Source organism: Lachnellula hyalina, assembly GCF_007821495.1.
Source record: "Lachnellula hyalina strain CBS 185.66 chromosome Unknown contig00193, whole genome shotgun sequence".
Taxonomy (NCBI): domain Eukaryota; kingdom Fungi; phylum Ascomycota; class Leotiomycetes; order Helotiales; family Lachnaceae; genus Lachnellula; species Lachnellula hyalina.
This window is the reverse complement of record NW_022157307.1, coordinates 1-23,336: the sequence shown is the minus strand read 5'-3', so window position 1 is coordinate 23,336 and position 23,336 is coordinate 1. Positions and strand designations below refer to the sequence as shown.

General features: G+C 47.9%; 11 protein-coding genes across 11 annotated transcripts; 3 read left to right on the top strand and 8 right to left on the bottom strand.

Moving 5' to 3' along the window:
- Window positions 1–1,238: 1,238 nt before the first annotated feature.
- On the bottom strand, window positions 1,239–2,572 carry mug14_1 (Meiotically up-regulated protein; the record flags this gene model as incomplete). Its single annotated transcript, XM_031152216.1, has 4 exons — window positions 1,239–1,547; window positions 1,602–1,871; window positions 1,921–2,165; window positions 2,440–2,572. The coding sequence occupies 4 exons, from the start codon at window positions 2,570–2,572 to the stop codon at window positions 1,239–1,241; spliced, it is 957 nt and encodes a 318-aa protein (XP_031002021.1).
- A 1,292-nt stretch (window positions 2,573–3,864) lies between these two features.
- On the bottom strand, window positions 3,865–4,584 carry LHYA1_G007285 (uncharacterized protein; the record flags this gene model as incomplete). The annotated part of the gene is made up of 2 exons (XM_031152215.1): window positions 3,865–4,344; window positions 4,393–4,584. 2 exons carry the CDS (start codon window positions 4,582–4,584, stop codon window positions 3,865–3,867), a joined length of 672 nt encoding a protein of 223 aa, XP_031002022.1.
- Window positions 4,585–5,167: 583 nt separating this feature from the next.
- ACX1_0 (Peroxisomal acyl-coenzyme A oxidase) lies at window positions 5,168–7,422 on the bottom strand (the record flags this gene model as incomplete). The annotated part of the gene is made up of 3 exons (XM_031152214.1): window positions 5,168–6,219; window positions 6,285–6,966; window positions 7,060–7,422. 3 exons carry the CDS (start codon window positions 7,420–7,422, stop codon window positions 5,168–5,170), a joined length of 2,097 nt encoding a protein of 698 aa, XP_031002023.1.
- Window positions 7,423–8,087: 665 nt separating this feature from the next.
- LHYA1_G007283 (putative transporter) lies at window positions 8,088–9,995 on the bottom strand (the record flags this gene model as incomplete). The annotated part of the gene is made up of 1 exon (XM_031152213.1): window positions 8,088–9,995. The coding sequence occupies one exon, from the start codon at window positions 9,993–9,995 to the stop codon at window positions 8,088–8,090; it is 1,908 nt and encodes a 635-aa protein (XP_031002024.1).
- A 1,803-nt stretch (window positions 9,996–11,798) lies between these two features.
- On the bottom strand, window positions 11,799–13,500 carry itr1_1 (Myo-inositol transporter; the record flags this gene model as incomplete). Its single annotated transcript, XM_031152212.1, has 2 exons — window positions 11,799–13,267; window positions 13,323–13,500. The coding sequence occupies 2 exons, from the start codon at window positions 13,498–13,500 to the stop codon at window positions 11,799–11,801; spliced, it is 1,647 nt and encodes a 548-aa protein (XP_031002025.1).
- Window positions 13,501–14,261: 761 nt separating this feature from the next.
- On the bottom strand, window positions 14,262–16,072 carry abfC (putative alpha-L-arabinofuranosidase C; the record flags this gene model as incomplete). The annotated part of the gene is made up of 4 exons (XM_031152211.1): window positions 14,262–15,502; window positions 15,561–15,796; window positions 15,913–15,940; window positions 15,994–16,072. 4 exons carry the CDS (start codon window positions 16,070–16,072, stop codon window positions 14,262–14,264), a joined length of 1,584 nt encoding a protein of 527 aa, XP_031002026.1.
- Window positions 16,073–17,103: 1,031 nt separating this feature from the next.
- mfs1_2 (MFS glucose transporter) lies at window positions 17,104–19,149 on the top strand (the record flags this gene model as incomplete). The annotated part of the gene is made up of 9 exons (XM_031152210.1): window positions 17,104–17,130; window positions 17,183–17,236; window positions 17,375–17,391; window positions 17,459–17,512; window positions 17,560–17,620; window positions 17,676–18,056; window positions 18,108–18,524; window positions 18,575–18,663; window positions 18,711–19,149. The coding sequence occupies 9 exons, from the start codon at window positions 17,104–17,106 to the stop codon at window positions 19,147–19,149; spliced, it is 1,539 nt and encodes a 512-aa protein (XP_031002027.1).
- Window positions 19,150–20,117: 968 nt separating this feature from the next.
- COX9 (Cytochrome c oxidase subunit) lies at window positions 20,118–20,520 on the bottom strand (the record flags this gene model as incomplete). Its single annotated transcript, XM_031152209.1, has 3 exons — window positions 20,118–20,236; window positions 20,362–20,404; window positions 20,497–20,520. The coding sequence occupies 3 exons, from the start codon at window positions 20,518–20,520 to the stop codon at window positions 20,118–20,120; spliced, it is 186 nt and encodes a 61-aa protein (XP_031002031.1).
- Window positions 20,521–20,827: 307 nt separating this feature from the next.
- taf8 (Transcription initiation factor TFIID subunit) lies at window positions 20,828–21,826 on the top strand (the record flags this gene model as incomplete). The annotated part of the gene is made up of 2 exons (XM_031152208.1): window positions 20,828–21,110; window positions 21,159–21,826. The coding sequence occupies 2 exons, from the start codon at window positions 20,828–20,830 to the stop codon at window positions 21,824–21,826; spliced, it is 951 nt and encodes a 316-aa protein (XP_031002030.1).
- Window positions 21,827–22,174: 348 nt separating this feature from the next.
- On the bottom strand, window positions 22,175–22,511 carry LHYA1_G007277 (uncharacterized protein; the record flags this gene model as incomplete). The annotated part of the gene is made up of 2 exons (XM_031152207.1): window positions 22,175–22,244; window positions 22,306–22,511. 2 exons carry the CDS (start codon window positions 22,509–22,511, stop codon window positions 22,175–22,177), a joined length of 276 nt encoding a protein of 91 aa, XP_031002033.1.
- A 104-nt stretch (window positions 22,512–22,615) lies between these two features.
- On the top strand, window positions 22,616–23,336 carry LHYA1_G007276 (uncharacterized protein; the record flags this gene model as incomplete). The annotated part of the gene is made up of 2 exons (XM_031152206.1): window positions 22,616–22,711; window positions 22,839–23,336. Coding segments are annotated over 2 exons (594 nt in total), but the record flags the coding sequence as incomplete, so codon positions are not given.

The following is a 23,336-nucleotide window of genomic DNA, read 5'->3' as shown; positions in this document are numbered from 1 at the left end:
AAGACTCGTATACATCTTTCTCACCAGCGTTCCTGTTACCATTGAACCAGGCCTCAATGAGGGAGCCCACTCCTGAAATAGAGTTGAGTTTGGATGAAGCTATAAAATCTACAGATGCAAAGGAGGCCTATCAAGCCTTCGCAGATGCACATCCAACAGTGGCTCCTCCCAAATCAATACCAAAGGCTAGGGCAGTGTCTATTGTCTCTAGACATGTAGAAGATAATGATGATATATGGAAGAAATTCGTGTTTGGTAGTGGAAGTGATGAGTCTGAAATGCAATTAGCGAAATCTATTGATCCGGCGCCTGCTAGAAGATCCAAATATGCATCGCTGATGCACGCTCACCTGGCAGTTGTAAACTCAACAGAGCCAACAATCCTCGCTTCCCCCCATGCTTTTGCTACACCTGCTCGACAGACAAGTTCGTCTCACCAGACTTCGCGAATGCCGAATAGCAGCCACAGCCATTCCGAATCCAAGCGCGAGAGTTCTCGCACTGCAACGGAACCCGTCGATTCGTCATCTGCGAGGGAAGCTACGGATAGCATTCGTGCTTCTGGTGGGTCTCTTCATTCCTGGGATTCGAATTCTGGGCTCGCCACTGTAGCAGCAACTGTACTCCGTCGCTCTTCGCCGGAACCAAGACCTGCTAGCGACAATGTTGGATTCAGGATGCAGAAGAGGGTCATTTTCACGAAGCCGAAGCCGTTTGTAGGGAGCAAATCGAATACAGAATCGTCTCATGCAGCAGTAGAACCCCTGTATATTGGACGCGGGTTGGTGGGTCGGGTCGAGGGGATGGAGGGTTTCAGTAAGTGGAAGGAACGAGGGAAGGATATCTACAGCTTGATTGATTCGGATGAGGAAAGAGATGAGCTTGAATCTATCGAGGATGACTGAGATATTGTGTTGTTAGAAATCAGGTAATGGGCCCTTGAAATATTTGCTTATGAGCGAGCGTATTTTGCTCTGTCGGGAGAATGGGAATGGCACTTGGACACAATTATTAGCATCTACCATCACTACCACTGCTCATAGCTTCAAAAAATCCACATATTTAGCCAAGAATCAGGGCGGCTATACCATTGCGATGGTGGAACCTGTTCAAGGTCTCGTGCTGTTTTATATGGGTGGCATGCAACTTCTCAATCAGTATCTGCTCTTCCCTTTTCTAGGATTTCCGAGTTCCAATTTTAACCAAACAACATATTTATTATTGCGTTGAAATAATACCTAAACACCATGATCAACTTTCATATCCTCCACCCCCTTCTCAATAACCCCAGGCCCCGCCATGGCGAACTCATAATCCAGATCCGGCTGCGCCTCAGCATACAGCGCGTTCTTCTCACTCGCCATCTTGAAGTTATACGCCGCCTCCTCATCACTGACAACATGCTTCACCAACGACGGGTTTCCAGCACACGCCTGCTCGACTTGTAGCTGGATTGCGCAGCCCCGGTCAAGTAGCCCGAACATGAAGCCGGCTTCGTCGACTGTGCTTCCGGTTGAGAGGAGGCCGTGGTTGAGGAGAATTGCCACCTAGACGAGTCAGCACCAGCTGAGATACGGCTGGGATTGTTGAAGGGGAAATACCTTGTTCTTTGTTCCCAAAGCACGAGCAATATTCCTACCCTCCTCCTCGGCAAAGACAATACCGCCGTATTCTGAATACACGGCGATACTATCGTACAGATAGGTGATATCCTGGTTCAGCATATCAAGACCCTTGGAAAACACAGACCAGGCACGACCAGCGTTTGTATGAGCATGGCAAACAGCGTGGATATCGGGCCTCGCCTTATGGATTTCAGAATGGATGAGGAATCCTGCTGAATTTCCTGTCTTGGTCTTTTCCAAATATGCCTGTCAGTATCATTTCGAATCGGAGAAGAGGGAAGGAGAGGAGAAATACCCTATTTCCACCCACAACTTTCCCGGTCTTAATATCGAAGCAGATCAAATCACCGGCAGTCATGAGACCGAAGTGCTTCCCAAGTGGGTTCATCCAGATGTAGTTCTCGAATTCGGGGTCTCGGACGGAAATGTGACCGGACATTCCTTCGGTGAAGCCTTTGCGGGAAAAATCACGGAAAACGGCGGCGGTGTGAATGAGGATGTGTTTGCGGTGTTCGGCGTGGGATGAGAAAGTTGGGATTCCTTTTGAGGATGTTAGGCGAGAGGGGTGGATGATGAAAGGGGGCAGATGCAAGGAAGGGAAGTGTCTCAAAAGAGAGCGTCCATTGGAGCTGAGGAAGCTGTTTCGTGGAGGAAACAGAAAGCGAAAATGCGTTGTTCCTAGGAACTAAAGTGATGCACAATACATGATATCTCGTGTTGGCAAACAAATCTCCCCAGTCTCAATATTGGTACGCAAACATCAATGAAAGCAAGACGGTGCTATGTATGCAAAGAAGACCAACATCGATCTTACCAGGATGAATCATAGGTCCTTGACTGATAGCTTCTAAAGGCGACTTATCTTCTGCGCCATGAACATGCGTCTCAGCCTGCTTGACCTTAACCTCCTGCACCGGAGTAACGAGTTGCGTAGCCGAAGGTGCCATATCGAATTAATGAAGTCGAATAACGTATGTATATCTCTCTCTCTCTCTCTCTTTTCTTCTTCTTCAAGGCTATAAAATCATATAATATAAACAAGTTTCGGAAGAGTACCAGAAAATAAAGTAAGAAAATGACCTCTTGAACTTTTGAGCTTGAGGAAGCCGAAGCAAAGGAAATAGCTCTTCTTGATAGATATGAAATAGCTCGCGGGAAGGTGGGATAAGGCAGGCACGTGGCGCGCGCCATGCGATACGTAGTGTCATCCAAGAATGGGGGACTGATGATTGGGCCGTCGCGGAGACCTTCCTTCCCTGTGAGAGAACTGTGCGATTTGCCCAACGATTTGCGGTGGCGCTTGATTGATTGATTGATTGATGAATGAATCAATTTTGAGTTGAGGATGATATAATTAATACTTGGACTTTACGCGATGGTCCACCACCACCACCTCATGGGATGATGACCCCCTTTACGAAGCGAGAATCAACGGACTGGGATTAGACGTTCCTGTTCTTTTATTTTCTTCTTTTCTTTTTTGTTAGCTGATCAATCAACATGATATGATCATCCATTCTTGTCATTTGAAACCTGTCTTGAGCTGAGCAGTTACAGTGACAGTGACGATAACTTCAGCATTAATTAGTGTCAAATTTACCCCCTTTGTCCTTATACCGTACCAGGATATCAAATACTGTCTTCATTTGCTAAACAATTCTATGCATGCTTTTGATACCATACCTACCCCACCCACTTTCCATCATGTCCTGTGTACTTGTACTCTTTCTATTGACTGCCCCTCTTTTGGCAATTTTCCTTTTCTCGGAGTTTTCCGACGGATTAGGGATTTCCTCGGGTGTCTACGTGATGGGGCGTTTGTGCTGGACTGGGGATGTGTCAAGACTCAATAGGTAAGCTTGGATTACGAATTTGACCTTCCCGTCAAGGTGTTGAGTTGAATGTGCACCAAGCTGTCTACCACAAAAAAATGAAGGTCACTATCACGTTATGGATGAATGAACTTGTTCCATGCCCCTGAGGTTATTCCCAACTTTGTGCTCTTGCACTTCTAGCTTTTCTCTTCGTGGTTGTCTTATTTTGATGTTCTTCCAAACAGTGATAATCACAGTGATGATGCTGACGTTCACGTGGGGTATCATTTGGAAAACTCCAAGCATTCGAAGGAAAGCCCGTTTGTATCAATCTAGCCTCTCCTGAGTCCTGCAACAAAAGTCTACACTTTCCCGACACATCAGGACAATCCAGCTTACTAAAAAAAACCATAGTGATCGTGAAATCACAGCAATCTCATCAGTGCAGCAACACATACGAGCATCCAAGCTATCGCGTACGGAAAACTCAAAATAACAGAATCCTTCCTCACTCCACTCTGTGCCACTTCCCCATCCTTCACCATTGTCGCAGTTGCAGCTGGCCGTTCTGTGACTGTTTTCGTAATCGTTGCCAATGATTCTGTACCTCCAGCGCCCGAGGTAGGCGAAAGACTTGAAGCCCCAACCGTCACTACAGAAGAGCTGATAATCCAAACAGGTACTGCGTGAATGCACCCGTTCGGAGAACATATTGTATTCTCCGGGCAACATCCACCGCCTGTTTCTCTGGAGCATTCTGTTGTACCTGCCATACATACCGGCGGATTATGTGTGGAAACGAAACACCCCTCGGGGTTCAAAGCCGAGTTACAGCAAAAGATTCCTGAAGGTGATATTTCGACGGTGGTAGGATTGCAAGCTGTTCGTACTGGGCAGCAGATTGCCTGTATGCATGTGAGATTTTGCTCAAACAACCACGCGATCCGACTTACAGGCTGGCCGAACGCTTCACAACTATTCTGTTGATCGCCACAGGTATAGAAAGGAACATCCTCCCCCAACCCCGCAGAAGGCACCGAAAGACTTTTGCTCCCATTGTCGCGAATCTCGGATTTTCGAAGCGGCAGGCAAACATCTAAAGGACTTTCCACTCTTCTAGTCTTCAAGAAGCCCTGTCCTCCCATATCATGATAATGTTTATGGGCCGCAAAAAGAATGCCAACAACTATAACCGCAACAAACAAGACAGCTAGGGCCGCGAGCCAGCATAGACGATATCTAGGATAGCGGCGCCATCTAATACGGCGCTCTTCACTCGATAGCGGTGGTAAAAAAGTCGCTGGTGGCTGATTGCGAGTCATTCGAACGGGTGTGATTGGCACTGGTTGTGGTGTAGACAACGAGGAGGCGGTAGAGCTGCAGGATGAGCATTAATGTAAAGGTGGCTTGGCTAGAACGGTATATGAGGCTTTCGACAGCCATTTAGGTGTGGATATTGATGAGACCATAGGATTAATGATGGAATAATGTTTGGGGAGGATGGGTTTGGAGACAAAGATTGCATGATTTCAGATTCGAAGACATGTTGATGGAAGGAACGATGTAAGGCAAGCGCGGAAGAAGAGAAGTTTAAAAACGAATGGAGAAAAGAGTGATGAGACGGGGGCGCCTTCCCCATCCCCAGAATCTCGGCAGACCCAACTGGAAGAATTGTGTATCATAGACCAAAATATTTATTTTAACCATCAAAACATCCTACATGCATGTTTAAAGTTTACTCTTGAACTTCGCCGTCTCATCCCTCTTAACCAACACATCACTGTCAGGGTACGGGTCAATAGTGAGCCCATTAAGAGGATTCAGCTCACTAGCCCGGTAAAACATATCCTCGTAAACCTTCCCATCCTTACGACCCAAAGAAGAATCAAGCTGCCAATCAGGAAAGTGCCATGCATCCACCAACCTCAGCGCATGCGGCCTGATGTCCTCTAGCAGTTTCATTACAGTTTTGGTACGAGCGAGCTGAATCTGTCGGACTGTGACTGCAGCTGAGGAATAGAATTCAGAAGCCTCCTTTTCAAGCGTGTTCAGCGCATAGAGACGGAACAGTTTGTGAAGGACGTCGATAGTTGCGGGATCGAGCTCGTATCGCAGGCTCTCGCTTTGAAGGGCGTCGTAGAAATTCTTGACGACTAGATACTGCGAATGAGCTGTGCTAAGACGCCAGAAATCCACAAGTAAGGAATTCCATGAATTCTTCTCAACATCTCTGTGCTTCAAGGCCTCGAAAGTAAGGAACGATGTGCGCCAAGCAAAGGCAGCCACTAGATCACTGTCTGAACCTAATACATCATGAGCAGCGCCCATATCCTGCTTTTGCAAAAAAGTTGTGAAGATCTTGGTGGTATCGTTGTTTGGAGCGTTTCCTTTCAAGACTCCACGTGCAGATTTTAGCAAATAACGAGCGACTTGTTGGGTCAACATGTAGTTGTCGCCTTCCCATGTAGTCGTGGGTAGATAATCAGCATACCATGAACCTACCCCACTGAAACTGGAGTATCCATGTCCGCCCATAGCTCTGCGGCAGACCTCCAAACCCTCAGCCGCAGTAGTGCTCCCAAGAGCCTTGAGACCGCAAGATGTAGCGTGCAAGTCCGCCAATAAGTCACTTCCAGAATTGATCTCTTCGGGCCCTGCTCCTCTACTAGAGTTGGAGACTTTGGCGGCATTTGCTATCGTCTTTTGGTTCTCCTCGTATAAACCCATCATTGCCTTTCCAGTGAAGTGAAGAGCGAAAGTGGCTGCGAGCAGGGGAAGTACTGTATCATCAAAATCAGCATTGGCTACCAGGAAACTTGAGTAATACTTGAGCAGATAAACCTACATCTAAACTGAACCATGGTATAGTTCAAGACTTGGTTCTCGCCGTTGGCATCTGACGGCGCATCACGGTCCTGGAATTGCCGTCTCACAGCAGCGTACCGGGTAGCGATAGTAACACCACGAGCAAGAACACCGCCAGATTGCAGCACAATTGTCGAACGCACCCATGTGAGAGTACCGTATATAAGGGAAGGCGAAGAAGGCTTTACGTATTTGTTGGTTTCGGGGTCCACTCTCGAAAACTTAGCCAACATGTTGATGTGTGGAATTTTGAGCTTGTTCAGGAGAAGAAACCCGTTATCCATGGTATTATATCCAAATTTTGGGCCAATATCTCCTACATGGACTCCCTCAAGGGGTTCGTGTGTCTTCATGTCCCTAATTTGACACACAAATGGGTGTGGTCCATAAGGCTTGCCGTCAATAATGAGCTGTGCCATAACGACAGCATGATTGGCAGTCCTGCCCAAGCTGCCAATCCACCATTTTGAAGCCGTGAGCTGTGGCGAATGGAGTATGAATGTCTTGTCCTGGGGATTCCATGTAGCAGTTGTCTCCAAGCCACGCACATTCGAGCCATGCCCAAGTTCTGTTTGAGCATAGCAGCCGATGTGCCTATAGTTCTGAGCTGGTTCCAAGAACTTCTTGTGCTGTTCAGGCGTTCCTTGACCTTCCAGAGTAGTCTACATCAGTAAAATCAGCTGATGCTAGTTGTGTTTGATAACGTCGAAAAGTTGACATGAAAAGGGCAGCCGGATATTGAGCATTGGACATACCAAATACATGGTTGCATGCAACCCATAAGGTCCAGGCTCACTGATCAAATCATTGGCCGTTATATAATCATCCCGATCCCATTTATGCTGAACTTGCAACTGCCTCAACCTCTTCGCCCTTGCCAGCGCCGTCTTGAACTTATCAACCCTGCCATCGAAATAGTTCTGACTCTTATCAAACACCTTCTCCTTTTGCAAAATATCCAGAATACGATCCTGACGCTCTAGAACTTCCTTTGTAAAGAGGAAGTTGGAGAGTTGCTCGACGGAGATCTTGGATTTATCTCGTTCAGCTGCGAGGAGTTCAGTGCCTTGGGGAGACGCGGGCTTCAGGTCTTTGACCCATTGTGGTGTGGGAGACATTTTGGATGAGTGGTATGCAGATGAGAAGAGTATTGAGATTGAGCTGAGTATTTATGGTTTCTTTGTTTTTTCGGCCCTCGGTCATGACCTTTCTCACCTGAAAGTGGTTCTAATGTCCTCGTCATGAGGCTTCGGGCGCCGTACACTAAGATTGTACCTCGGTACATCGGAAACGGTTGCTTATTGGTTGACCCACGAGGCTGGAAAATAAGTGAACGGAGTATCAGACATACCTGCCTTACCTATTTTAAGACTGAGTTATACATCACGTTGGGGAAACGCGCTCTTGTTGTAACTAGCGAGATTTTAGGTAAGACTTACCTGCAGGTAGGTAGTACAAGAAGTCGCGTCGGTGTTGTTGGTTGAAGATGCCGATTCACCACCAATCAAGAAGCTTTGGTCAAATCAATGCATTTAGCCGGATTGAACAAGATACTTCTGTGATTGGGAATTGGAAGTCTTCAGCTAATTTCAAGGAAGGTGTGTCTCAGTAATAGGTATATTATTTCCCTTATTTTCCTTTCCTCCAAACTCCTACCGATCAACCAGCCTAAAAGGACCTAAGTAAGAAATGGTATCAAACTAAACGCTAAATATCAGATATCCAATCTCCTCCCAAACCAGATTATGAACATATTAATAAACATATTTCTTCATGCTCTCTCTCAAACATTATCCTCTCCCGTCTTCTCTGTTGTTGGAATAGCAGCTCCACCTTCAGATTCCTCGCTCGGCGCCACCGCTGGCTTAGTAGGAGCGAACGCACTCCTTCGCCGAATCCTTTCACCATAGATAATGAAGCATATTGGAATAGGGACCAAGGCCAAAGCTACACATCCAAGCAGAGTGCCTGCCCAATTGACGTGCAAGGAATTGAACATGTACTGACTGAACATTGGGAATCCTGCACCTGCAAGCGAACGCAGGAATGTGTTGGCGGCAATCGCTGACGCGGCAAACATGAGATAGGCATCGACAAGGTAGTTGAGAGATTGCAGGAAAATAGAGAGGAGCCCAAAGCCGGTAAGCAGACCGGACAGCGTGGGAACGATCCAGTGTATATCTTTACGGTACCCTGACCATCCAAACCAGAACAGACCTCCAGCGAAAGAAATGCCTCCGATAACGACTGGCATCAGACGCCACTCGGGAATTGGTACGTCATTATTTGCTGCTAACTTCCTGTTGTATTGTGGTGTGAGGAGGACAATATAGATACCAGCTGAGATCATGCCAATGATCATGCCGAAGTACGGGAGACCTCCAATTCCAGGAGTGAAACCATGGATTTTCTGGAAGACGATAGGGTAGGCTGTTAGGAAGAGGTAGAGCAGTCCATAAATGAAAGACATGTAAATCGAAAGCAGTAGAACAATAGGTTCTGTGACGAGCAGACGCAGTGGTCGGGTGAAATTCTTGGTAATAAGATCGCGGAAATCGATTTCGATCTCTTCTTGCTTGGCGTGGATACCCCAGTTGCGAGTTCTACGGCGAATCTCGGAGGCTTTGGTGATGAGAATGACGGGTGGGTAGGTTTCTTCAAGGAAGAAGAGGTTGAGAAAAAATGCAACAAATCCCATGATTGCAGTAAGCCACTCTGTCCAGCGCCATCCTAGGTAAGATTCCACGATGAAGCCTCCGATAAAGGGTGCTAGGAGGGGTCCGGTAAAGACTGTCATGGAGAAGACGGTAATTGCAAGCCCACGAGTCTTGTTGTCGAACATATCGGAAAAGACGGCAGCGACAACAGCCAGAGGAGCTGCTCCGAACATACCTCCCCAAAATCTGCAGAGGAGAATTGTCTGTAAATCTTTCGCAGCTGCTACGGCGATTTGGAATATAGAAAATCCAAACATAGATATAACCAAAGGCAACCTTCTTCCTCTCAGCTCACTGAGAGGAGCCCAAAAGATTGGTCCAAAAGCGAATCCGAGCACGTAGAACGAGAGGCCCAAAATGCCAACCTCAGTGGAAACATGATATTGTTCAGCAACTGTCCTCGTTGCCGTTGAGAAAATACTCGAAGTGAAGGCTGACACCAGTGTGGTATAACCAAGCATGATGGCGGTAAGAACCCTAACATATGGCATTAGCATTGGTTGAACTCTATCGGTAGGCGCGGCGCACGGCGCACACTGATCGACGTACTTTTTCTTTGTAGGCCAATTCTGAGCGTGCATTGGATCATCGGGCCCCTCGAACTCTACCACATATTCGTCACGATCGGGGAGAGGGGGTGGATATGGCTTCCCCACCCCCATCCCTGGTAATGGTTTCTTGCTGTCTCTGCTCTTAGCCGTGGCCTCTCTTCCTACGGTTCCTGTGTGCTGACTCTTTGCCGTCTGTATCCGACTCAAGACTGTCGGGTGTCTTTCTAAATCTCGCTGAGTCGCGATGCGTGATAAACCAGCTTCTCGGCGTACGGCTGAGCTTTCCGAGGCGGAGGAGGATGTTGTGGAGGCGGTGGGGATGCGTTGGACTTCATGGCTAAGACGGCCGGGAGGTGTATTGATAAAACGCTCTGGGGACGCATCGCGCTCATTGCGCTCCATCTCTCTATCGGCTTCGTTCATCTTGGCTGCTGGGATGAATTCGATGAGTCACTGTCAAAGGTGATTTCGAGGCGAGGCGAGGTGAGGTGAGTGAGCCGGGTATTATTATTGTTTGGAAGGAGGGCGTGCTTGTGCTCTTTATTTATTATTTGGGAAGTCGGACCCCTGTTCGGTCGCAATAAGTCGCGACGCCTCCTCGGCACGGGAGTCAGTCTGGAATCAGTAAGCAAGAGTGCAAGGACGTTGAAAGGTGCCATGTACAATTTCGGCCTCTTACCGAAGTAGATGGTGGGCAGGGGCGAATCTCGACTTTGTGGGGCCTTTTGGAAAAGTGCGAAGTAAGTGGCCACCAGTGCCCCCACCTTGGGCTTCAAAAGATAAAGAGAGATTCAGCGGTCGCGATATTTGAAACAAGAGAAAATGATAGATCTGTAGCCTTTGAAATAATAATAATAAAATACACAGATTGTCATTCTTCAATTCTGACCTTTCTTTCTTTCATACCTACCTCACCTCAAGCCTCCCGCACGCACAGTGACGACATTATGATTGTTGGCATATATCTGCCGCAAAACTTTTCTTAGACTCGACCTTACAGCTTACTTCGTGCATTCGTAAAAGCCGAAGGAGCGAGCACCGATCAACTCCGTCGCCTTATCAATCAATCTGCCTGCATAAAGTTCTACACCACCAAACAAAGAAGGAAAAGAAGGAGAATTATGCGCGCTAGATCATTCCATGCATCTCCCAAGCCGAGTACCCGGATTACTATTCCAATTATTTGAACTTGCAGTATATATGTATGTACCCGTAGTCCCGGTCCCGTAACTACGAAGTGCAAAAGCCGCTCCGGCTCCGCTCCCCGTGTGTCCCGTACGCACGCACTATACGTACCACGCGTTTCCCTAAGAATAGAAACTCCTAAACGACTACAAGTACCTCCGTAAGTTTCAGATATTTGTGAAAATCATTACTTAGAAAATTAAGTTTTCATACAGTAGCGCCTCATCATTTGTAAGTGGGATCTTGATTCCGCTTCCGCACCCTCTCCTACGGAGTATAACAGAACTAGGGATCCGTTCCGTCTCCTGCTCTTAAGCCGAGTTGCAAGATACCTACCTTACCTTACTTATCTAGGTACTTCTACTCGTACCCAAGTTGACTTCCATCAACCACGCTTTAGGAAGTCGATATACCACTACTCATACAAATGCCATAGCAGATGTTGTTCATCTAGCTTTAGAATTATACAAATTACAGGTACCAGGTACTTTGAAGTATATTGATTTATGGGTCGCCGAGGCACAAGAGGCTCCCCAAACTTCGGGACAACCCTAGCCCTACCTGAGCCGTAACGACCTAGCAAGGTATACTCGAAGAGAATTCCAACTAGCCTTGCGGCGACATGCAAGCTCTGCTCTCTCGCCGACCCGTTGTCCTATTCCAGACGAATTATTTAGCGTACATCTACTGACGGTGCCTTGATTATTTTCAGCTTCAAGAGTTCAAGTCGACTTAGACTTAGAGAGGCGAATAATTCATAATTAAATTGTTATTTTTATATTGGTCTCATTATGCCTTCGTCACAACTACATGCCAGATCTACTGTACTCGGAAGTTATGCGTGATCGTTGAGAGATCTCAGACACTGCATGATGGAATTTTACTCAAAAACTCCGACCCAACCCCCATACACAGTAACGATACACGAGTGATACAGACTTGTCCGACATCTAAACATCATCCAAGGTGAACCAAGAACTTTAAGCTTATATACACATTGTTTTACCACGAGGGCTGGATTTGATGATTCCCTATACCTCTTCACTCCTCGACCTCAGGCCTCCTTAAGCTTTCCTTCACCCCCCAACCATTCGCAAGCAACTCGCCAACTTCTTCTAGACTCAACCCTTTAGTCTCGGGATAAATGCGCCAGATAAATAGCCAGCCCACAATGCAAACGCCAGCGTATACAACGAATGTCCAAGGTGGAGTCAGGAACTCCATCATAGGCAAAAAGGTCAGCCCGACAATGAAGTTGGCTCCCCAATTAGTACTCGTACTTAATCCCGAGCCCAAGGAGCGCACGTTTAAGGGAAAGAGCTCGCTTTGCATCCAGGGAACGTTCCCGAGTCCCAGGGCATAGGAACCGACGTAGATCATGATGCTGACTAGTACGAGTAAGGGTGCTGTGCGTTCGGATAGGGGAATTTCGTCCCTTGCAGAGGCTGACGAGGAGGGGGCCTCTGAGTTGAGATCCGCAGGCATTCTGATGAAAATGAAGCCGGTGGCGCAGAATAAGAGGCCAATGGCCATGATTGGGACGGACCAGAGAAGGATTCGTCTTCGACCAACACGGTCGATAAGCCCCAATGCTATGCAAGTCATGATAAAGTTCGTGACTGCTACGGAGAGCGATGTTAATGTCGGGCTCGAGAATCCCAGCATAGTGAATATGGTAGCCGAAAAGTACATCAGAGAATTGAAACCACAAAGCTGCTGGAGCCCTTGCAGCAAACAGGCGATTGTCAAGGCCCTCCGATTCCCAGGGACTCGAAAAAGCTCTGTCCAGATATCCTTGGAGTCCGTGACCCAACTCGCAGCCCCTTTCTGCTTCTGTGCCTTCATTCTCGTCCTCTTCGCCTCATCCTCCTCCCGAACTTCACTCTCGATCCCCTTCAGCACCCCATCCACCATCCGCTGAACATCAACCCCAGCCCCGAATACCTTGTTTAGTACCCTCCTCGCCTCATCCCGCCGCCCAACCTGAGCAAGCCACCGGGGCGTCTCAGGCATAACAAGCATAACCAGCATCTGCCCCGCGGCGGGTACAGCTCCAAGCCCAAGAATCCACTTATACCCCGTAGCCTCATTTCCCCACTGCACAAATGCCCAGCCGACAATATAAGCAATAACCTGCCCAAACGTAACAAATAAGATATTAAGCACCAACATGCGCCCTCTGAACGGCGCCGGCGAAATTTCAGCGATATATAACGGTGTGACAAAACTGCCTGCTCCAACTGCAATACCGACGATGGCGCGGCCTGCTATCATGCCCCCTACAGATGTAGTGATAGCTTGTAGTACAGCTCCCAGTATAAACGCCACGTCCGCCAGCAGTATGACTTTCTTTCTCCCAAGTGTATCGGCCAGTATACCGGAGACAGGCGAAACGAGTAAGGCGAAGAGAGCAGTAGCGGACGTGATGAGCGATTTATCGAGTGTCGACAACGGGTGTCCGAGGGAACTGTTGATCGAGACCAGCGTTGCGGAAATCACGCCCGTATCATCTACTCAGATATCAGCACAGTTTATTTCAGTTATATGAACTTCTAGATAACTTACACCCAAATAATAACCCACTAATCCCCGCGGAAAACGTTAATAACCATACGAAGATCCCCGGATTCTTGAGGTTCTTCTCGAGCAGCAACGAGACACTGCTGAGATCCACGTCCTCCGCGTCTCCCTCGTAGTTGTCAGTGGAACGGCCCATTAAGGGCTCTTCAGCGGTGTCCGCCATGTCGCGGAGGGTTATTGAGGATGACGCCGTAGTGGAGGTGGGTGAGGAACGGCCGGGGAAGCCATGAAATAGTGGGATGGGGATGGGGACAAGTGACGGGAAGTCATGGGGTTTTGGCGGAATGTTATTTGTGGCGCGCAATGATCGACAGGGGAATCAATGCGTGAAGCCGAGGCTGATCTTCAGCCTCAGCCTCGCCTTTTTTTGTCCTTGGCTTGGCTTGGTTGGGTTGCAAGGTGGAATTTCGAAGACTATTGGTCCGTTAGATCATGTCTTACTTGCGATTCTACTGTTTTCTCAGGTTGTGCAATTGTGAAACGAGTGACGGTCTATAAGCTTAACCGCTCGCTCGGGAATCAGTTGGGGAATAGAGGTATGTTCTAGGAGGGTGCCAAATGGAGATGGGCGAGAGCTAGACAAGATACTGAGAACATCCTGATTCCAGAAGTGGAAGCTGAAAAGGACGAAAAAGTTACACCGGTATTACTTTAATACCTTGCTGATATTTATTGGGCTCGGAATATTATCTTGAATGGCAAAGTGTTACAAAGCCTCATCTGGCCCAAGAAATGAGATTAGGGAGACTGCTTGAATGTCTTATGAGCCTTGGGATTTATAAGTGTAGTCAAGTACATGTTTCCTTTACGGCACAAGGTCTTCTGCTATTTTGGGACATTGTCATGTCTTGCACTGCCAATCTTGTGATTCAGAGAAGCAGTTCATGAACCTTTGCATAGGTAAGGCCGGTAGGTATCTTCTCGTTACTCCTCTATCTGACTCCATGCCATTTTCCTTGTATCTAATCGTTCTCCCTCTCCTTTCACAACTTCCTTGATCTTTTCTCCCGTCTGCCATCTCAGCATAGTAATCGAATGCTTCACAAACCTATATTTCCCCTCGCCGTCCCACTTGCTTTCTGTTACGCCAACCTCATCCTTCCCTTCTACGTTCACAGCCTTCACTCCCGGCCCAGACACGGTAAATGCTTGGACATCCTTCGCCGCACCCTTTAAATCAACTTCGAAATCTTTGTCCTCACTGACATTGACCACCACCAAGCTCAGCCATCCCTCCTCGTTCACACAGGCACTGACATCTAACCAACTCGCTCCCTGGTCTAATACCCCCTGAAGCCAGCTCGGCTGAGTAGCCCCATCATAGGCACCCCCCGTTATATGCACGCCAACCGTCCAGCCACGCATGTATTTGCTGAACAATAATAACGGCCACCAAGTAGTCTGCTTCACAATTCCATCCTTACTCGTCATCAACGGACTGATCACATTGACACTTTGTGCAATATTTGCCATTCCCACATATTTACTCTGTCTCACAAAGACATTCAACCACACCCCTACCGCCAACGCATCACTCAGCGTATAGCACTCCTCCGCCCCCTCCTCACCAGGCGCTCTTACTGGATCCCAAACATTCCACTCATCAAAGCAAATCGTAGTTCTCGGAACAGAACTCGGAATCTTCTTCTCGATCCTCGCAATATCTATCAGCGAAGCAGCAGTTTCAATAGCTCGTTCTGCTGATAGAGGAGCCGTGGCATTGAGGAGGTGTTCCGACGAGGAAGTATAGTGATGGATACTATGCATGTCCACAAAAGAAATACACTCCTTCAACACCTCAAAATCCCAAGACGCCACTCCCGTCTCCCCACACAGTATTAAACACAGACTCGGATCCAAGAGTTTCAGCGCCTTCGCCCACTGCGCAGCCTGCGTCGCATACGCAGAAGCCGTCATCTGGCCTACTTGCCAGGGCCCCCATGTCTCGTTTCCGAGGGCCCAGTACTTGATGTTGTACGGCTCCTCGTGGCCGTTCTTGCGCCGCAGGTTGGCGTAGTACGTATTCCGCGTGCCGTTGCAATACTCGACCCAACCGAGTGCTTCGTCCAAAGTTCCTGTTCCGAAGTTCAAGCAGAAGTAGGGTTCCACACGCTTTTCTTTGCCTTCGCTGAGGACGCCGAGATAGTGCATGAATTCATCAGTCCCTTTTTTAATGAAATCAGTCATTGAGTTCTAGATGCGGGAAATATGAGGGGAAGATACCGAATTCATTGGTTTCGGTTCCTAGCCAAGCAAGTTCTGGCCGCGCTGGTCTGTTTTCTTTGGGCCCGATGCCATCTTGCCAGTGGTATGTTGCAATGAAGTTCCCGCCTGGGTAGCGAATCACGGGGATGTCGAGCTCACGGAGAGCTGAGAGGACGTCGGTGCGGTAGCCATTGGCGTCTGAGAGGGGGTTTCCGGGGTCATATATCCCACCATAGATGCAGCGGCCCATGTGTCTAGGGTTGGTATGAGTCAAAGTATTATTCATGAAGGGGGGGGGGGAGTTGAAGGTTTCAAATCTGGACTTTTTCTTTTCGGGCAAAACAGGGCAACACTTCTGGAAAGTACTCACTCCATGAAGCCTCCATATATATTTGGATCTAGAAATCAAAGGTTAGCTTCTAAGATTCTATAGTAACTGGAGAATAAGTACCGATTTTTGATAATCTCCTGGAAACGTCAACACTGATGGTCGGTGTGTCGCCTTCTGGAATTCGTGTAAAGGTCGTCATATTGAAATTTGGCCCTCAGTCCACAGGAGAAACAACGAGGAAGAGACAATCTGAGCAGTTCAGATTTACAGAGGAAAGTGTTTATTTAAGAAAGAAGCTTTGAGTGGAGCTTGGCTCAAGCTGCTGCTGCACCCAGGTGATCTATCTATCCACTGCAGCTCCTAGAAGACTGGAACAAAATCCCCCAATAATCTAGTCCGGGCTCTCAAAACAAACTCCTAGCTCTAGAGGTGGATTTCTCAGCCCTCAAGAATAGTAATGTCAGATAAGCTTTTACATATACTTCATTGTCAATATTCCTTCCCCATTCCCTTCAACACGAAGATAGATGACCAGCTGAGCTCTCAAAACAATAACGGAACTCGAGATCCGGAGGCTGCAACGAAAACGAACCACTACTAAACACATCGACCCATCAAGCTTTCCCCCATCCTGTCAGACCACCAACACTGATTGGTGCGCATATATACAGTCCACTCATATACGAAGGTACAGTCCGCCTGGTGCATCGCAGACAGACACCTGACGAGCTGTGAGTGGGGGAATTAGATTCTGCCGTCCAACCACGCCAACCCATATTTGGTACCTCCGTACCAGCCGCATACTGTAGAGGTCCACCCCCTGTTTCCCCGCCTCCACATCTTGCTGCACGTCCACATGCGGTGTCATAGCCGAGAATGTTTACCAGAAACTGTCTATCGTATGTTTAGACACCATGATATTTTTGAATCGCCGTTCCAATGGGAAGGGCACCAAGGTTCAATGCTCGCATTTGGCGCCGGACTTTTCTTTTTCCACACGCGGGTGATGAGGCTTTGGTAGGGTGTTTCTGAGAGTATGGAGCTACCCTGGTTCACCCCGCATTGTAAGTCTAGAGCTCCCTTGTCCACTTGAAGTTCTAATTTCATGGGGTGCAATGTTATAAGTTCTGGGGATATTCCCAGCCTTTTCAGCTTGCAGAGTTGCATTGGAACTCCTCCATCTTCTTGTCTTTTCCAAAAAAGAAAACGGTCTCTGTTTACGTTGGCATCATGGTGCTTGCTCCAAAGACTTATCAGGTAAGTCGGTCTTTGACTCCTAGATCTTGCATGGCTTATGATGGTAATCTAGTTCTTGGTGGGCGTGTTCGCCTCTATGGGATCGATCCTCTATGGCTATGATTTGGTAAGCTTATTCTCATTCCCATACAAAACTGCCGTTCTCGCCGAGGAGTCTGGGGGCTTAGATAGTCATATACCAGCTCCCTAGGCTTCTTGGCTCTCTCCAAGCAGTCAGTATTCTACTGTGCTAATTCGTTGGAAGGGAGTTATTGCTGAAGTGTAAGTGCAAGATTGGATCAGATTGTCCGTCCCAGGCCCGACGATAGTTACTAACTCATCTTTGTAGTATTTCATCCGAAACATTTGTGACCTTTTTCAACAAGCCCGACTCGACCAAGACGTAAGACAAGTCTCTGTATTTGCTGTGACAGGGCTAACGAAAAGTAGGGGAATCGTAGTGTCTTTCTTCACTGGTGGAGCTTTCTGTGGAGCAGGATTAGCTGGACCTGTAAGTACACCACTGAAATTCAACAAGCAGAACTAAGTGACTGACGTTGTTCGAGTGCGGAGACAAACTTGGAAGAAGATGGACAATTGTAATCGGCTGCGTGGTCTACCTCCTCGGCGGCGCCCTCCAAACCGGATCACAATCCCTTGATTATCTCTGGGCTGGACGCTGGCTTGCAGGTCTTGGTGTCGGATTTCTCGTCATGATCATTCCTCTCTACCAGGCTGAGATCGCTCACCCTTCGATACGTGGCACAATTACAGCTCTGCAACAGTTTATGCTGGGCATAGGAGCGTTTGTTGCCGGCTGGGTGTCATACGGAACGTACGTTGGCATCAAGCACTCTACAGCTCAATGGCGTGTTCCTCTTGGGATTCAGATGATTCCAGCAGTGGTACTTGGAGCTTTGATCATGACCTTCCCAGAAAGTCCACGTGTAATAATTCCCTCTGCTCCTCAAAGAAATACTATACTAAACTCACATCAGTGGCTCATTGATCACGGACGACCGGACGAAGGCTTACAGACTCTGGCTCAACTCCACTCTAATGGCAATGTAGAAGACCCCTGGGTACGCGCCGAATACGACCAGATCCAAGAAAGCATCACATTCGAGCACGAACACGAGGCGAAGTCATACTTTGAACTTTTTACAAACAGATCATCATTCAGACGTCTCTTTATCGCCTGTGCCTTGCAGGCTTCTATTCAGATGACTGGCGTGTCTGCAATCCAGTACTACAGCGTAAAGATATATGGCCAGATTGGAATTCTAGGCTCTGATGCTTTGAAGTACCAAGCTATCAATAATATCATCGGATTGCTCGGTGAAGCGTTTTGCGTCTTGTTTGTTGATCGACTTGGAAGACGAAGGCCACTCATTGTCGGAAATCTTTGTAACATGGTTAGTATGATTCAAACAACCTCCCTTTGATATATTAACCAATATTTTAGGTCTGCTTCCTCATTGCATGCGTTTTGATTGCAGAATTCCCACCTGGTTCAAGCAACAACAATGCTGCTTCCTGGGGATTCATCGTCATGTAAGTACCTACCTATCCAAATACCTTGCAATGTCTGAGAATATTAGGACCTGGCTCTACAATTTCTCCTTCTCCTGCACATGCGGACCGCTCTCCTGGATCATCCCAGCCGAAATTTTCGATACTCGCACTCGCTCCAAAGGTGTATCGATCGCCACTATGGTGTCCTTCGCCTTCAACACGCTGATTGGGCAAGTGACGTCCACAGCCATGACGAACATCGGCTACAAATACTACTTCGTCTTCATCATCTGCAACTTCACCAACGCCGTGTTCTTCTATCTGTTCTTGCCAGAGACCAAGGGCCTGCCGCTCGAAGAGATGAATTATCTTTTCACAAATGCACCGTTCCTTGTGGCGGGACATGATAAGAGCAAGTATAAGGCGGGGTATGCGGATGATTTGGAGAGAAGAGCGTTGGAGATTCATGAGAAGGGTGGGGTTTTGGGACATGGTGAGGAGGTTATTGAGCATACTACTAATTGAAGTGGAACTGGGGTGATGGGATGAAGAATGACTAGATCTATCGGGAGGCAATGGGGAGCATATATAGCATGCAAATTATGCTAAATATAAGTTTAAACATGAACACATGCAATAGTAGCCTCAAATGATTCATTTTAGGGGTACCTCGATTAATTTTTTACGGATACTGAGTCTGGAGGGGGCGAGGCTTGAGATCTCCCGAGGTCATGCGTGAGTATTGGCTTTCAAGGCCAGAAAGGGAGGTACCTATGCAACTTGAAGGCTCATGAGATATTCGACTAACTGTTGTTTTGTATCTCATGCTTTAACAAATGCAGAATATTCTTCTCGGTAAGGGAACGCATGCATAGTGGGAGACTTCATAAATTCGCTTCACCCGCAAAGACATGGCATAAATGAAGTAAAGCACTTGCCTTTAGCTCAGTTCTACTTAGATGTCATCCACTTGGACTTTGGTTCCTAATCAATACTCTGCAACTATACTTCCTATAATGGTTGCGGTAACGCTGGCGATATCCCTCTAATGTCATGTGTTTTGAACGCGTAACTTGAATGGCAAAATTGTATCTTTCAGCTCACGCTTTCTAGGTCCACAAAGAAAAGCAGGGCAATAGATGCTGTTGTGTACTTCAGACAGCTGCGAGCAGTAATCAAAGAAACAATGCTAACTCTGACGTGACTATGTTGTTGCTGGAATTGGAGTGTCAAGGACGTTGGAACCAACACATGCCAAGGAACTGTTCGGATTGTCCAATTGTCAGACTGCCGAGGTAGCCGACATTTCTGCGGGCATAGTTCATTGACAGTGGAAGTCCAAGGAAAATGTATGCATTGCCAGAGCTCGACCGTGTTGGTAATGTACAGCTTGATCCGTCTTCCCCAGCATCAACCAACCCCACCATCTACAAATTCCAAACGCTCCAGCGACTGAAAGTGACTGATCGACCCATCTTCATATATATCCTTCTCTAAGCCGCTGCGTTGGCTGCTCGTTGATCCTCAAGCTTTGAGTAGTAGGCATCACGCTGGCGGACAGCTGGGATGTGGTATCCGTACCAAAAGAGGTATCCGAATGATGTTCCGAGACCTGCGAGACTCGTTGTTAGCCGTAGCTTTCCCAACCCATTTTCAATTGAAACTTCGGTCCAAATCCTAAGATCTCCAGCCTGCACCATCCCACAATACATCATTCTCCAGCTCGACATCACTTACCGAAGGCGACGCTGAGGTCAAGGACGAGGCCCCGACGGAGCATCTAAAAGGTACAAATCAGCTCATGTTCAAAGAAGTTCCAGATCGTGAGCAAAAGTGCTCTAAGGGGATTGGCAGGCTTGGAAAGTTACTTACTCCGGTAATTGGTTTGATTGCCATTGTGTGTAGTTCGTGAACTCCGCGGGAAAGCTCTTGATTTGTAGTTTTGTGTCGTAGAGGATCAGGAGTGAGGTTGCTTGAAATCGAACCACCACAAGAGGGCTAAGCAAAACGGGACTAGCGCTAGACACGTGACGGCATCATATTCAATCATCGAGGAGGCTACGAAAGTTCCAACCAGTTTGCGACAAAATTCTTCCACCAGCGACGACTACGAAATCGACACTGATAATGGGAGCATCGGCATATCGAAGGTGATTTGCTTTTGCTGCCAAGATTTCTAAATCCCAACCCAAGTTTTGCGACCATGGCGCCCATCTCTCCCGTCTCTCGAAAACGATCAACCCCCTCACACAGCGACGATGGGATCTCAGACGCGTCTTTCAGCAAGAGGGCACGCCTCTCACCCGTTCTTCCCAATACGCCGCCACCGGAAGAATCACTGCCAGGCAAGAAAGCAACAGCACCACTTTTCGACGATGATCCCAAGCGACTGCAACTGCGCTCACTCGCGCTCGTATTAGAGCACGTTGGCTTTGATGGAGCTTCTCCGGAAGCATTGGAGGCCTTCTCCGCCGAAGTTGAATCATGTTAGTATTGTACAGTATTGCCAAAAGCTATCTTCTAAAGGTTACCAGACGCTACACACTTCCTTGCGAAAGTTACAGCTCATATGCACAACGCCCGACGATCTCAACCCACTCCTCTCGACTTTGAATATGCGCTCTCTCGATTCGACCTTCCGCTCGCCTCCATAGAACCGCATCTCAAACCTCCAATTCCCAAGTCAAAACTCTTCGTTCGTTTAGATGCTGAGCCTCCAGAAGAAAAGAGCGAAATTGCGGTAGCGTTACTGGGGAATGATCTGAGTGGTGATTCTGACAAGAAAGTCAAGCCATACATACCAAAACGTTTTCCGTCTTTCCCAAGCAAGCACACGTATAAATGGACCGAGAAGGAATCAGCGCGAGAGACAGATCCAAGGAAGATTAGGGAGGAAGCTGCAAAGGCTGCGAGACAAGGCGAGGAAGCACTGCGCCGTCTGGTCAATGTGAGTAAAGCTGGGAAGGAGAAAGATGTCAAAAAGACAGCGAGTAAGGATCCACGGAGCAAAGAGAGATATCAGTTATGGGAACAGACGATGAACGACCTGATGTCTGGCAAAAAGCACAATGGCGAGGCAGTCGATGCAACGGAAGACCGAAGCATGATTGTGAACTCAGATCGACGATATTATAGGAAAGGAGCAGTAATGAAGAGGAAGCCGCTGATAGATGAAGGAACAATAGTCGTTTCGAGGGAATAAGGGTTTGGGACTGGTATTTGAAGCATTTCAGCGAGGCGTCTGGGAAAGGTTATTATGCATCTCATGGAGCTACATTGTTTTCCGCGAAGGGTTGAACTTATATTGTATTATAACGTTAGATTGCCGCACATATTCAAGCATCTGAAGGCGTAGCAAATACACGCTACGCCATCTGTCACCCATCATTCTGATTCTGATTGTCCTGATTGTGCCACATCTAAAGAGCCAGCCATGTGACATCTAAAGAGCCTCAACTGGTAACGTGAATGGAGCCCCCCAGAGCTTTCATCGCGGCTTGCTCTCTATTTATCATTTTTCCAAAGCGAGATTCGTTTCATCCCGAACCTGTCAAACCTCTTTTCCTCTTCCCTCCAAAGCCGTCGTCTCGACCAAAAAACTCCCCTCCCGATCCCGACATCTACAAACATCAGCCTCGCCCCATGATCAAATCACCTCCCCGCCCACAAACATCTACTTACCGACGAAACAACCTCTCAATAGGCCAACACCTGACAGGACTATTCTTCCGCCCCGGCTCCTCAATCTTACAATCGTACTGCAGCATCTCCAACAACTCACACGCCTTCAGATCCCCGTCGAAGCCTTTCCGTTTCGTGCCTTTCAGGTTCGTCTGCGAGACAATCGGCAGCTCGGAGGCTGGGAAGGTGGAGATTGGTGGTGCCATGAATGAATGAACTATTCCGTCCTTGGTTTTAGCTAATGAAGGCGTTCTTCTTGAGTTCTTGAAAGGCGTAAAAAGGGGGTGTTTTCTTTTGCGAGGAAGCAAAGATGGCGAGCGCGAGAAATGCGCCGGTATCATCAACAGAAATCCTCGGGGCGCGTCTCCTCTCTGAAATAGAAAGTGAAGAAGGGAATTTAGAAGATGTCAGTTTCTCTTTCCTCCATCTCCATTTCTTATTCCTCTCCTATCTAAATAAACACCAAATCACATGTTTCAATCAATCAATCAATCAATCGAAAAATCAGCTGACCAGCCCCCTTCACAACTTAGCTCCTGAAAGACCTCCGGACATCCACAAACCCAAACCCAGCACGCACCGGCATCCCAGATCTAGACGCGCTATGGCACTCCCACGGCAGCCGCCAACTATCCATAACCGGACGTTCATTACCGCTCATCTACCACCTAATCACGCACCTCATTTCCTCATCCAACAAAAACAAAGCCAACAGCCGCTGCGGGAGGGGCAGCACAGTAGCAGTCCTCGACCTCGAAGGCCGCTTCTCACCCTCCCATCTGCTACCCTCTTTGGGCGAAGACCAGCTAAAGCACATCTACATCTGGCATCCCACGCCCATCAACCTAGCCGTTACGCTCTCAAGCGTGGAGCAGTTTATGGTTTACGGGGAGCATGCGAGCAAGGACCGGGTTTGGAGGGGGCTTTTCGTATTAGGGGGGAGTGCGGCGGGGAAAGGTGTAAGGGGCGGGGATTTGGTGACTGTTACGACGGGGTGGAGGGGCTGGTTGCGGGTTGAGAGGGAAGCGGTG